We start from the raw sequence: 13500 nt of genomic DNA, 5'->3' as shown, positions 1-13500 counted from the left end.
GCCCCTTTACGTCTTACCCAGAGCTGCCTGTGGGCAAATGCTTGACTAGGGCAGATGTGTCTGCAGTAGGGGAATCACTCAGAGGAGTGGCACCATTAGTGTATTGCTTTCTGGCAAATCCTTTCCAGAGGCACTTTCTTATTGCTTTACTTCCACATTTTTCCATAAAGAGCATCATGTTTCCAAAGCTTGCTACTTTTTCCTAATAGCTTTCTCAGGGTTTATTTTCAAAAGGAGTTTATTTTTGGGAGGGAAAGTGCACGGCAGAGGAGTGGGCTCAGGGATGGGCAGGAAGATGAGAGGACTCAGAGAGGTGGTCCCAGGGTCCTGGCATCTTCAGCGACTGCAATTGGGTGAGACAGATAGACAGACCGTCTAGATGAAAGGCCTCATAGCACTCACTCTCTTCCCTAGAGAACCTAAATGCCTTTCACTTTATGAGAAAAGTGCCCATCTTCAGTCATCAGAAGCAAATATTAAGCATCTCTGCTACAGTGCTCTAAGTACAGCAGTGAACTCAGTCCTTGATGAACATTTTGGGGGCTTTTGCCATGTCCACCTGCAGGAGTTGGCAGGCAGACTCGGTAGACAGTGGCTGTAGCAGCTGTGCCCAGACCAGCCCCCCGCACCCAGAGCCCTGCTGTGTTGGTGTTGACTCTATCCATGGACACACGTTTGCTGGCCAGGCAGATCCTTACAGCCCCGAGAAACTTCAGCCCCCAGCTCTTAAGGTAAGTAGAAAAGGTCAAGGGGTATGATGGATCCCCTAATATTTTGCCTGACAGTACTAGGCACTGCCCTGGAGGGGGGAGTGTGTACCCCACATGAGGGAAGCCAAGCAAATGCCCTTGCATCTGTAAACAACAAGTACGATGGAAACATTTGTCTTCTTTAAAAAGGTTGGATTTTTACTCATTCATGAGCCATCTGATGATGATCCATTCCCATCTTCAGGGTCACGTGTGGCTTGGGATATTTCATGGGTCCCTAAGGTTTTGGACACTTGTAGTTATTTTCCATTTGTGACATTAAGAACAGTGCTTCAGGAGGAGACGCTCTGGGCATGGCTACCAGTCATTGCCAGCATCCAGCTTTCTCAGACCTTTACAAGCATTGGTCCAAGTCAGGGGAGTGGCTTGCTTAGTGTCTCTTCCTCCTGCAACTTTTCATTTTGAAGCATTTTGAATCTATAGAGAAGTTGCTAGAATAGTACAATAGATACTTGTAACTCCTTCACCTGGATTCCTCAGATGCTAGTTTTTCAACCACATTTGCGTTCTCTCTCAGCCTGTGCTCATGGTAGCTGCTAGGCATTGCAGATGCAGCAGCAAAGAAACAAATGGCAAGTCCTGCCCTGTGGGCAACAGACAGGGTAAATCAGTACAACTCAGCAGCAATGGAGGTAGTCAAAAGGGCTACTGAAGGATGAAACGATAGGGAAGCAGGGCTTGCATTTTTAGAAAGATTTCTCATTTTAGAAAGGGGTACATTTAGAAATGTAAATTGGTATCTACAAAGATCAGGACTCTAAAATGGTACAGCCACTATAGAAAACAGTGTAGAGGTTCCTCAGAAAATTAAAGATAGAATTATCATCTGATCCAGCAATTCCACTTCTGGATATACATCCTAAAGAATTGAAAGAAAGTCTCCAAGAGATACATATACATCCACATTCATAGCAGTATTATTCACAGTAGCTAGGGGGTAGAAGCAACCTACATGTCCATCCACAGTTGAACGGATAAGGAAAATGTGACATATGTGTACAATGGAATATTACCTTTAAAAAGGAAGGTAGTCATGTCACATGCAACCACATGAATGCAACTCGAAGACATTGTGCTGAGTGAAATGAGCCAGTCACAAAAGAATGAGTACTGTATGATTGCACTTACATGAGATTCCTAAATTTAGTAATGAAATTTACAGAGACAGGAAGTAGAATGGTGGTTACCATGGGCTAGAGATGGGGAAATAGTTGTTTAATGGTGGCAGAGTTCAGTCTGGGAAGATGAAAAAATTCTGGAGGTCTCTTTCACAACAATATAAATACATTTAATAATACTGAGCTGTGCACTAAAAAATGTAAATTTTGTGTTTTTTACAAACCATGAGAAAGAAGAATAGAGCTGGAGGTACCATGTTCTCTGATTTCAAACTATACTACAAAGCTATAGAAAGCAAAACAGTATGGTACTGGCACAAAAAAAATACACATAGATGAATGGAACAGATTAGAAAGCCCAGAAATAAACCCACGCTTATATGGTTAACTAATCTATGAGGAAGGAAGCAAGAAAATACACTGGAGAAGACAGCCTCTTCAGTAAATGGTGTTGGGGAAAATGGACTTCTTTCTCATTCCATTTTTAAATGGATTAAAGACTTAAATGTAAGGTCTGAAACTATAAAATTCCTAGAGGAAAACATAGGTAGTATGTTCTTGGACTTTAATCTTAGCAATGCATTATATTTTAGGATTTCTCTCCTCGGGCAAGATAAATAAAAACAACAATAAACAAATGAGACTTTATCAAACTAAAAACTTTTGCCAAGTGAAGGAGCCTATCAGGAAAACAGACAGCCTACTGAATGGGAGAAGATAGTTGCAAACATAGCTGACAAGGGGTTAATATCCAAAATACACAAAGAACTCAAGACAACATCAAAAAAACAACCAACCCGATTAAAAACTGGGCAGAGGACTTGAATTGACATTTTTCCAGAGAAGACGTTCAGATGGCCAACAGACATATGGAAAAGATGCTCAACATCACTAATCATTAGGAAAATGTAAATCAGAACCACAATGAGATATCACCATGTACCTGTCAGAAGGACTGTCATCAAAAAGACAGCAGATAAACGTTGGAGAGGATGTAGAAAAAAGGGAACCGTTGTGCATTGTTGGTGGGAATGTAAAGTTGGTGCGAACACTGTGGAAAACAGTATGGAGATTCTTCAAAAAATTAAAAATAGAACTACCATACACCTAGCCATTTCACTTCTGGATATCTTGCTGAAGAAAACAAAAATGCTAATAGAAAAGATACATGCACTCATATGTTTATTGCACGATGATTTATAATAACCAAGATACAGAAACAACCTAAATGTCCATCAGTAAATGGGTAAAGAAAATGTGGTGTGTGTGTGAAATTAAATACTAGCCGTAAAGAAGAAGGGAATCTTGTCATTTGCAATAGCACAGATGGACCTAGAGATTATCATGCTAAATGGAGCAATCAGACAGACAAAGACATATACTGCATGATTTCACTTGTTCAGTCACTAAGTCGTGTCCAACTCTTTGCAACCCCATGGACTGCAGCACACCAGGCTTCCCTGTCCATCACCAACTCCCGGAGCTTGCTCAAACTCATGTCCGTCACATCGGTGATGCCATCCAACCATCTCATCCTCTGTCATCCCCTTCTCCTCCTGCCTTCAATCTTTCCCAGCATCAGGTTCTTTTCCAGCCAGGCACCTCTTCACATCAGGTAGCCAAAGTATTGGAGCTTCAGCTTCAGCATCATTCCTTCCAATGAATATTCAGGGTTGATTTTCTTTAGAACTGACTGGTTGGATCTCCTTGCAGTCCAAGGGACTCTCAAGAGTCTTCTCCAGCACCACAGTTTGAAGGCATCAGTTCTTCAGGACTCAGCCTTCTTTATGGTCCAGCTTTCACTTGTGTACATGACTGCTGGAAAAACCATAGCTTTGATTATATGGACCTTTGTCGGCAAAGTGATGTCTCTGCTTTTCAATACATTGTCTAGGTTTGTTGTAGCTTTTCTTCCAAGGAGCAAGTGTCTTTTAATTTCATGTCTGCAGTCACCATCCGCAGTGATTTTGGAGCCCAAGAATATAAAATATGTCACTGCTTCCACTTTTTCCCCTTCTATGGGCCACTTATATGTGGCATCTTAAAAAACCAAACAAATGAACAACCATAACAAAACAGCAACAGATTCATAGATACAGAGAATAAACTGGTGGTTGCCAGGGTGGAGGATGTGGGGGAGGTGCAGGGATGAGGGAAATAAGGGAGATTATAAAAGAAGGAAATCATATGGTCAGTAATATTGTATCAACTATAACTTGGCAGATGGTAACTAGACTTATCATGGTGATCATTTTGTAATGTATAAAAATACGGAATCACTATCTTGAACACCTGAAGCTGATACAACAACGTAAGCCAGTTATACTTGAATAAAAATGAATGAATGAATGAATGGCATCATACAGTATATGGCGTCTTGTGACTGGCTTCCTTCACTCAGCCTGATGTTTTCAAGGCCCAGCACACTGTCATCGCCTGTCAGCACTTCCGTCCTTCTCATCCCTTGTGTGAGTACAGGGCATTTTGTTTATCTGCTCATCTGTCCATGGAGGTTTAGACTCCTTCCACCTTTCAGCTGTTTGACTAAGGCTGCTGTGAACCCGTTTGTGCGCAAGTATTTGAACACCTGTTTTCAGGTCTTTAGGGTATACCTAGGAGTGGAATCACAGGGTCCTACTTCGATTTTATCAGGATGCCTGTGGCACTGTGTTGAGAAGTATTGAAAGGAAGAGGGAGGTGTGGAATCAGGGAGCCAGGTGAGAAGCCTCCTGCACTGAGCAGGCAGAACATGATGGTGACCCAGATGGAGAGTCAATGACAAGAGGTCACAACATGCTTAATCTTGAACACAGAGCCAACAGGACTTGATCTCGGACCAGATACAGGGTGTATGAAAGAGAGCTGAGTCCAGAATGACATGAAAACTTTTTTGCTTGAACAAACTAGTTAGGTTGAGATGCTTGGCCGAGGGAATATCAGAAATTCTGGATGTATTAAGTGTGAAATGCCACCTAGAAGTCCATGTGGAGGACGGAAGAGTGGGTCACATGGAGTTGATTGCTTATGTCCTAGCAAAAGTCATGGTAATAAATTGTGTCTAGGTTGATAAGGAGACCAACACAGAAGATCTTTTCCCCGAAGAGGTAGCGAGTCTTCGGAAGGAGAGGCCCAGCCGCAGGGCCCGTGGCTCACCCTTCGTTCGGAGCAGCACCATTGTCCGTTCTCAGACTTTCTCGCCTGGAGCACGAAGCCAGTATGTGTGCAGAGTAAGTTGGGATTCCTTGCCATCTGTCTAGACGTTTTCTTTATGTCCCCTTTATTATTTTTTTTTTACTATTTATGCTAAAAGATATATATGTTCTCACAAATGATACCACTAAAGGCACACCATGCATGGGTGGGTAGGAAATTGATGTTGGTTTCATCTCCTCACTTTGCCCCAAGCAAATCTAACTCTGTGTGGAAAATAAGGCCATGAAGGCAAGGACTTTGCTTTCATGCAGATATACATTGATCCCAAAACAAGAACCTGCAGCCAAATAAAATACAGGCTGTCTTGGCTCCCATGAAGCCGACATTATTTATTTTTCTTTTTAAAAGCAGGCCTTTTCCCTTGATGAGCAGAGTGGGCGTTAGTGGTGTGCACTTGTCCTCCTGCCAGGAATGGGGCTCTTTCCTGGAACACCGTTCTTTCCAGCTCTTGCCAAAGCTAGAAACACAGCAGACAAGAACGATTGATAAAAAAGTGAAAAATGCTGAGGACAGCGGAGGCTTTCATGAGCGTCCCACTGTATCAAGTGGCAGTTGGCACTGATAAGATGGAAATTGTGTTGCTGGATCAGCCTGGAAACCTGACCTGGTTTGGCTGATGGACGCAAGGGAGGAATGGGGATGAGGGTTGGTCCACTTATTCGCTCTGCCTTTGTTTTGCTTGAAACTCTTGTGTAGGTTTTCTTTTAGTGATACCCAGAGTCATGGTAAAAACTCTAAAAGCCTTAAGGGTGTGTGAGTACCTGCAGGAGAAACAGAGTAGTCCAATTCAGAGTATACAGAGGATGCATGTGAATTCTTAAGGAAGTGTGTCTGAACCTTCGTCTTTTCGATGCAGCTTTATCGTAGTGACAGTGACAGTTCCACACTGCCTCGGAAGTCCCCCTTTGTGCGAAACACTCTGGAAAGACGGACCCTTCGCTATAAGCAGGTATGTGCCCACGTAGACTAATGTGTAGTCTATATGTACCCTGGGAGCTATTTCTACAAGCCTGACAAGGTAATATTTTAACTATATTATTTAAAAGGTAATATATTTATTTCCTTCTTTACTTAGATGTAATTTCTTAAAACTGTATATAAAGCCAACATGTTACCAATATTTATGTTTCCCAAGATAATGTCATAATCAAAGATAATACATGATCTTTACATTTTAAAATATAGTAAATTAATAAACAATCAGCCATCCTATATCAGATTTTTTTTTCTTTTTTGAAAAGCAAGTATATACAGTTAAGAAAATTTGAGGCTTCCAACGTGGAGCATTCTTCTACATAAGACTGTTTCTTTCATGTCCTTTATATAACCAAGTTTTTTTCCCTATATCACACCAGTGTACAAAGTTTTGCTACTTTTAGTTTGTAAGTTAGTGGTTCCCTTACTTTCCTGGGGAAGGATTCTTTTAAAGAAAAATAAATTCCAAGATCTTGTGGTGGTTTTGTTTAGAGTAGCTGCTGGCTGAGAATGATAAGAAAATACATAATTCAGCTACAAACATATTTGTCAACAGCAATGCTGTTGGCATTTTGGCCTAGATCATTCTTTGTCATGGGGGCGTCCTGCGCACTGTGGGAAGCTGAGCTCCATCTCTGGCCTTGCCAGTAGCATGCGCCACCCCACCCCCACCCCCCCAGTTGTGACAAACAAGAATATCCCCAGATGTTGCCGAGTGTCCCTTGAGTGGCTAAGTCACTCCTGGTTAAGAACTCTGTTATGAATTCAGCAGTGCTTTTATATAAATTTGTATTTATCAAGTCACTTATATTTGCATTTAACTTCTGCATATGTGCAAAATAGTGTTATGAGTATGTAAAACATATACAGTGATTCAGTCCTCTGAAGAACGTTGATATGCTCATGGATTTGTGATTTTGTTGCACTAACTGCCTTCCCCAGGGTTGTTTGCTATGCAGTGGGAAGTACTGCTTTCAACTCCATGTACAAAATTCTTTTCTCAGAACTTAAAAACAGCAGACTTGCTTATTACTTCAGGCTTATACAGGGAAGAACATTTTTTGTTGTTTGGCCACATCACGTGGCTTGCAGTCTTAGGTTCTCCAGCAGGAATTGAATCTGGGGTGGGGGGGTGCCCTAACCACTGGACCATCTGGGAATTCCCTGGGAAGGAACTTTTTTTGACGTTGTGTGTGTGTTTAAACAGAAAGCCCTCACATGGTTTATTTCATGCTTTTTTTCTCCCTTACACAGTAGATCTTTAAGATTTTGCCATGTTGGTATAGGTTTCATCTTTTTCAATGGCTGTGTTCTCTGCTGCCCTCATAATGTATTTGATCACTTTTCTCTTGTTAAGTGAAAGTGTTAGTCGCTTAGTGGTCGTCACCTCTTTGCAACCTCATGGACTGTAGCCTGCCAGGGTCTTCTCCACGGAATTTCCCAGGCAAGAATACTGGAGTGGGTAGCCATTCCCTTCTCCAGGGGATATTCCCGACCAAGGGATCAAACCAGAGTCTCCCCTTTTGCAGGCAGATTCTTTACGTCTGAGCCACCAGGAAAGCCCTTTCTCTTGTTAGCTATTTAGAATTTTTTCTCTCATAAACCTTTCTGCACAACATTGCTTGTGCCTTTCAAATGCAAGTCAAAATCAAATGTCAGAACCAAAGAAAGCTCACGTCAAGTTAACTTTCGCTTATATTGTCAAACGGAGAAGGCAATGGCACCCCACTGCGGTACTCTTGCCTGGAAAATCCCATGGATGGCGGAGCCTGGTGGGCTGCAATCCATGGGGTTGCACAGAGTCGGACACGACTGAGCGACTTCACTTTTCACTTTCATGCATTGGAGAAGGAAATGGCAACCCACTCCAATGTTCTTGCCTGGAGAATCCCAAGGACGAGGGAGCCTGGTAGGCTGCCATCTATGGGGTCGCACAGTCGGACACGACTGAAGTGACTTAGCAGTATATTGTCAAATAGCATTTGAGAAAGATGACTCCCGCCTGCCCTATGTGAGAGGGTATATTTCTGTGCACTTGGGCCAAAACCTAAGATGGTCCTTCCAGCGGACAGTTGGCTGTCACTGACTTGTTCTTGGACATGGGTTTGAACCCCCGTCACCCACATGGATGGTGTGTTGAGAAATACCCCTCCAGCGGCCCCTTCCCTGGAGTAGGGGACGGGAGATGGGGAAGAAGCTGCTGGCAGGGCGCGGGGGGTAGGGGGTGGGGGTGAGGTGGGGTGCTCACTGCCCTGGACTGCAGCCCTGCAGGTCCTCCCTGGCGGCTCTGGCAGCGCGCACATCCCTAGACCTGGAGCTGGACCTCCAGGCGTCGCGGACGCGGCAGCGGCAGCTGAATGAGGAGCTGTGCGCCCTGCGCGAGTTGCGCCAGCGCCTGGAGGATGCCCAGCTCCGCGGCCACACCGACCCGCCGGCCTGGCTGCTGCGAGACGAGCGCTTCCGGAGCCTGCTGCGGGAGGCTGAGCGGCAGGTGAGCGGGCGCCCTGGGCGGGGCGAAGGGGGCGGGCCGGCGGGTGGGCCTTTCTCCCCCTCCCGGTGCCCCTCCCCAACCGGAGCTGGTGGGGCTTCCGGCGTTCTTCTGGTTGACCCCGCGTTGCTGGTTGCTGTTCCAGACGAGACAAACCAAACTTGACTTCCATCAAGAACAGGCAGCCGAGAAGATGCTGAAGAAGGCCTCTAAGGGGGTGTGCCAGCTTCGTGGGCAGAACCTCAAAGAGCCCATCCAAGTGCAGACGTTCAGGTGAGGAGAAGCCCGGGCCTCACTTTCCCGCAGGCTTTTTACTGTCAGCCCTTTGTCGTTTTAAAAAGTCAAGTTAAGTATTGAAAAAGACCCGCAGGAGGTCGAGAACAAAGCAGAAATCTTCACTGCTGTTAGCATTGTGCCATTCTCTTCTGATCTTTTTTACCCCAAGCACTGTTTTTTTCAGCTACTTGTAATCATACTGTGCATTGGAGTTTGCATTTAGCTCTTTTTTAAAGTAAAATATCCCCTATTGCTGCATCATCTGTTACCTTTTTTGGTAGTAATCTCTCATCTAATAGATATAATTTACTTCTAACCAATTTATCCTCTGCTTCTTTCCAGATGTTTGCTTTTGTAAACAACACAGTGATTCACATTTAGATACATATACATATCACCTTTGCCTTTTTAGTTTTTGATTGAATCATAATAGACATTTAGGGAAGCCTGCATATCCTACATATGAAATGTATCAGTGAATTGTCATAAACACTACACAGCAATAATCAAATGTTACTAGCATTTCCAGATTCCCACACCAGAATAACCACTATCTTCAATTTGAATAGCATAGACTAGCTTTCCCTGTTTTTATTTTTTTATGTGAGGAAAATTACCTAGTTATATCCATTTTCTTTTGTGTTTGGCTTTTTACAAAATCGAGGTGAAATTCACTTAACATAAAACTAACCGCTTTAAAGTGAACAGTTCCATGCCATTTAATAGTCACAATCTGTCCAGTTTGAAAGCATTTCCATCACCCTGGAAGGAAACCCCTGACCCATTAAGCAGTCATTCCCCATTCCAGCCTCCCATCAGCTCCTGGCCACCACCATTTTCCTTTCTACCTCTGTGGGTTTGCCTGTTCTAGACCTTTCATGTAAGAGTAGTCAATTATGATTTAGAACTTGTATAGTTTTTCATTTATTCATAAAGAAAAAATATACTGAGCATCTCCATATACCAGGCACCATTCTAGTTACTGAAGAAAAACCCTTGCCCTCATGGGGCTTTGTAACCTCTATTAAAATTGGGAGGGGGGTGCAAAAAGATTTAGAGAATCTATATACAAACAGACGTGCTCCTGGGAATTGAAATTCAATGCATTCTCTCAGTAAGAAAAGCTCTCATTGATAGCAGATGTTCTTGCCAGATTTTGTTGGATTTCCATCAACCCCTAACCTGTTATTCTTTCCAATCCCAGGGAGAAGATAGCATTTTTTACAAGACCAAGGATTAACGTACCTCCTCTGCCTGCCGATGATGTTTGATGTAGTGCTTTGTACACATGAAGTATTTATCTGCCTGTTTTATTTTAATGAAGTTCTTAGGCTAGCTAAATTTGTCTTTAAAATATTTGTGCAAAGCTATTAATATACACATTTTGTAAAAAAAAAACAAACAAAACACATATATCTATACATACATATTTTATAATAGTGACGGCAACAGGGCTTGGTTTTTCCTTGTTGTGAAATTGACATCTCTGAAGACAGGTTATTTTATAAGAGATCAATTATCATGTTAAGAGTGTACAGTTTTTAACGCTGTTTTATTTGACTTAAAGGCTGGAAGACAGAAACGAAGTGAGTTCAGGCAAATTCACTGTATTGTAATTTATTTATAGTACTTTTTTTTTCCTTGAAGGAAAATACTGACTTTAAGATGTATTTTAAGACTGAAATTTTGTTCTTCAGTATTTGTCATGCGGTAGAATGGAACTTTGGGGCCGGTTTTGTGTCTGACACCCGAAATGCAAACACTATGTGCTGAATTCTCCTCCTCCGTGCATTTATCATGTATATCGTACACTTTGGCACCCTTTGTGTTCCCTTAAGATGCCACCGCAGGGGCTCAGTCAGGTGCCACCGCAGGGGCTCAATCAGAAGTCAGATCCTGGTGCCCTGTGGGCACCTAGTGTCCCTGTGGTCCCAGGTCTGAAGGTGGTCCTAGAGCCCCTGGCGGCAGCCACACAGCTCGCCCTCCCCCGGCCTCTGCCTTTCTAGTCCGCCTTATCCAGTTGAGACCGAGACCCAACAAAGAGGGCAGTGGTGGAGCTTCTGCTCTGCTTGCAGGAAAGTGAAAAGAGAAGGAAGGTGCATTTTCAGCGAGTCAGTGGATCCGCTGATGGATGGAGCCGTCACAGCACGGACACGAGAACCTTCCAAGGCGCTTTTTTGAGGAGGCAGGCTTCTGTGGGAGCCATATCTAGCCAGCAAGTGGCTCACAGGAGAGCATTTGCTTTCAATCAGATGGCCTCCGCTCCATACTGGAGTCGTCCTGATATTTCTTAAGAAATCTTAGAATTAGCTGACAAGGAAAAAAATTCTTTACGTAATACAACTATACCATCCTCATAAAATGCCAAATGGTATAGTTTGTCTACTACGTATTTATTACCTATGGAATGCACTCTCCTTCATGAGGCCTCGGAGAAGTAAACGAGGTGAATCACACAAAATGTAAGAGAAAATGCCCTCGTCCCCACACCGACGTCTTTCTGCCCTTCCCTTGAAAGTGTCCCCCCTCCCCCCTTAATCAGCAGCATCTCTCTTCTCATTAGTCTGTAACCACTCCCTTGTATAATCTGCCTTCATTTTCACATTTATTAAAAATGAATTTTGTAAAAGCATTTCATTGACCTATCACGGACAGTGAAGTTGTCAGTGGTGGTAAAGCTGAAAACTTTGTGCTTTTTCACACTTGCCACTTATTGCTATGAATCTCTGCCTCTAGTCTCGATTTTTTTTTCTTTTTTTCCTTTGCTCATTTCCCTGTATACATACCCACAACAGAGGTAGAGACAGATAAAACATCAGTGCCTGCCAAAAATGCCAGGAGACAGCGTTAGTGAATGGGTCAGGATGGTGGCAGGCCCTCCCTGTCCCCAGCTGTTGAGACTGACGAATTGGCTGGCGCTGGACTCTGGGGTGTGTGGAAAGCAAATCAGGTACATTTTAGGTGCATGGCTCCCCGGAAGTGGGGCAGTCCCAGCCGCCTTGCCTAGGCGCTCTGTAGCCACATTGCCACTTGAAGCACTCAGTGGGTTGAAGGTTTGAAGCAGCTTTTACTTTCAAGCCCTACAAAGTGGCAGTGTAGGGAAACCCACTGTGCCTGTACAGAAAGCCTGCAAGGATTTGCAGATAAATGTCACTGCCCAGTCAAGACTGATGGTTTTTGTTTGGCGTGCTTCCCCACCCCAGAGTTTAATGAAAACAAAAAGAAATCCCTGCTTTGCCTCAGTAGAAACAGATATAGTCTGTGCTTTGACATCAGTTCTAGGAGCGCTGCTTGCACCTTTCTGTGTGTCCCTCCCTCCCTCCTTAGTCTGTCTGTTTTTGCACCTGAATGGGACCATCCTAAGAAAGCAAAGAAAAGCCAGGCAGATGAAGGAGGGGAGGCGATGGGTTTCCTGCTGCTTGGCAGTCTGTGGACAGAAGGGGCAGGTGGACAGCGATAGAGGCCAGCTGAGGAGGCAGGAGGACACAATGTGCCCTAATTGGCTTCTCTTTTGTGACTTGATTTTGCAGTTTCTGACTGGTTAAAACTACCACCCCCTGGAAAATATCCCACATGTCTAAAAAGTGAAGTCCTATCGTCTTAAGGGGTATTTTCTTATGTTTTTGTCCATAACTGTGCCTTGTGGTAAGAAACCTCTGCCTTGTTTTATCAGCAGTTTAGTCCAGAAACAATCCAAAGTCTGCACCAGGGTTCTTTAGGAACACTACAGCAAATAAAAGGGAATTTGGTCTTCCATTCATCTGGTAACTTAACTGTCACCACCGAAATATGTAACCTTCTGTTGTGGGAATAAGTTATAATCAGTATTCATCTCTATTTTTGTCTCTGTTCTAATTGTGTCATTTGTATCTTTTGAAAGTATTTCTTCTATAAAATTAAACTAACCTGCCTTAAAAACAGAATGGAAATTGTGTGATTTTTTAAAAATGAAATTATAGACTTAAATATATAAAAATGTATATAAGAGATGAGATGGTTGGATGGCATCACTGATTGAGTGAACATGAACTTAGGTGAACTCCAGAAGATGGTGATGGACAGGGAGGCCTGGCGTTCTGCAGTCCATGGGGTCGCAGAGTCAGACGTGACTTTGTGACTGAAAACAGCTTTTTCAACATAAAAATAGAGGTGTGAAAATAGAATAATACAGTGAACACACATAAAGCCCTCTCCCCCACCCCTTCAACAGAAATCATTCTTGGCCCATCTTGTTTGGTCTACACCGAACTTTCTGCTGTCCTCGGTTCCATCTTCTGAAGCAAATCCCATCTACCTTCTTGGTTCAGCTGGAAACATTTCAGTATGTATGGCTAAGAGAGAAAGACATGGACAGTAGCCTTATCACATCATGACATTTAATAACTCCTCAATGGCATTCATCATCTATGGTTCACCTTTTCACTTGTCTCAAGGTCATTCATTTTTTAATTGAGCAGAATCCAAATATCTGTTTTGGGGATTTTTTTTAAAGCCCATGTGCTTTGTTTGGTGTGTGTAGGGGGGTGGACTTTCTCTGGATAGAATTCACATACCATACAATTCACCTGTTTAAAGCATGTAATATGTAATTCATCAGTTTTTAGTAAATTTAAGAGTTAAGTTTATTCATAGCACAAATGCTACAATCAATTGTAGAACT

At 43.2% G+C, this 13500-nt stretch overlaps 1 protein-coding gene across 4 annotated transcripts in view; it reads left to right on the top strand.

Moving 5' to 3' along the window:
- The window catches only part of WWC3 (WWC family member 3), a 72264-nt gene extending 59501 nt beyond the window's left edge, over positions 1 to 12763 (top strand). For all 4 annotated transcript variants that reach the window (XM_040266488.1, XM_040266487.1, XM_040266485.1 and 1 more), the window contains 6 exons: positions 566 to 731; positions 4951 to 5115; positions 5958 to 6050; positions 8340 to 8567; positions 8710 to 8837; positions 10045 to 12763. In XM_040266488.1, coding sequence (XP_040122422.1) covers positions 566 to 731; positions 4951 to 5115; positions 5958 to 6050; positions 8340 to 8567; positions 8710 to 8837; positions 10045 to 10111 — 847 coding nt within the window. In that variant the 3' untranslated portion in view covers positions 10112 to 12763. The remainder of the gene's footprint in view (positions 1 to 565; positions 732 to 4950; positions 5116 to 5957; positions 6051 to 8339; positions 8568 to 8709; positions 8838 to 10044) is intronic.
- Positions 12764 to 13500: the final 737 nt, after the last annotated feature.

The sequence above is a fragment of the Oryx dammah genome, unplaced genomic scaffold (genome assembly GCF_014754425.2).
Source record: "Oryx dammah isolate SB20612 unplaced genomic scaffold, SCBI_Odam_1.1 HiC_scaffold_23, whole genome shotgun sequence".
Taxonomy (NCBI): domain Eukaryota; kingdom Metazoa; phylum Chordata; class Mammalia; order Artiodactyla; family Bovidae; genus Oryx; species Oryx dammah.
This window is presented reverse-complemented; position numbering and strand designations above follow the sequence as displayed.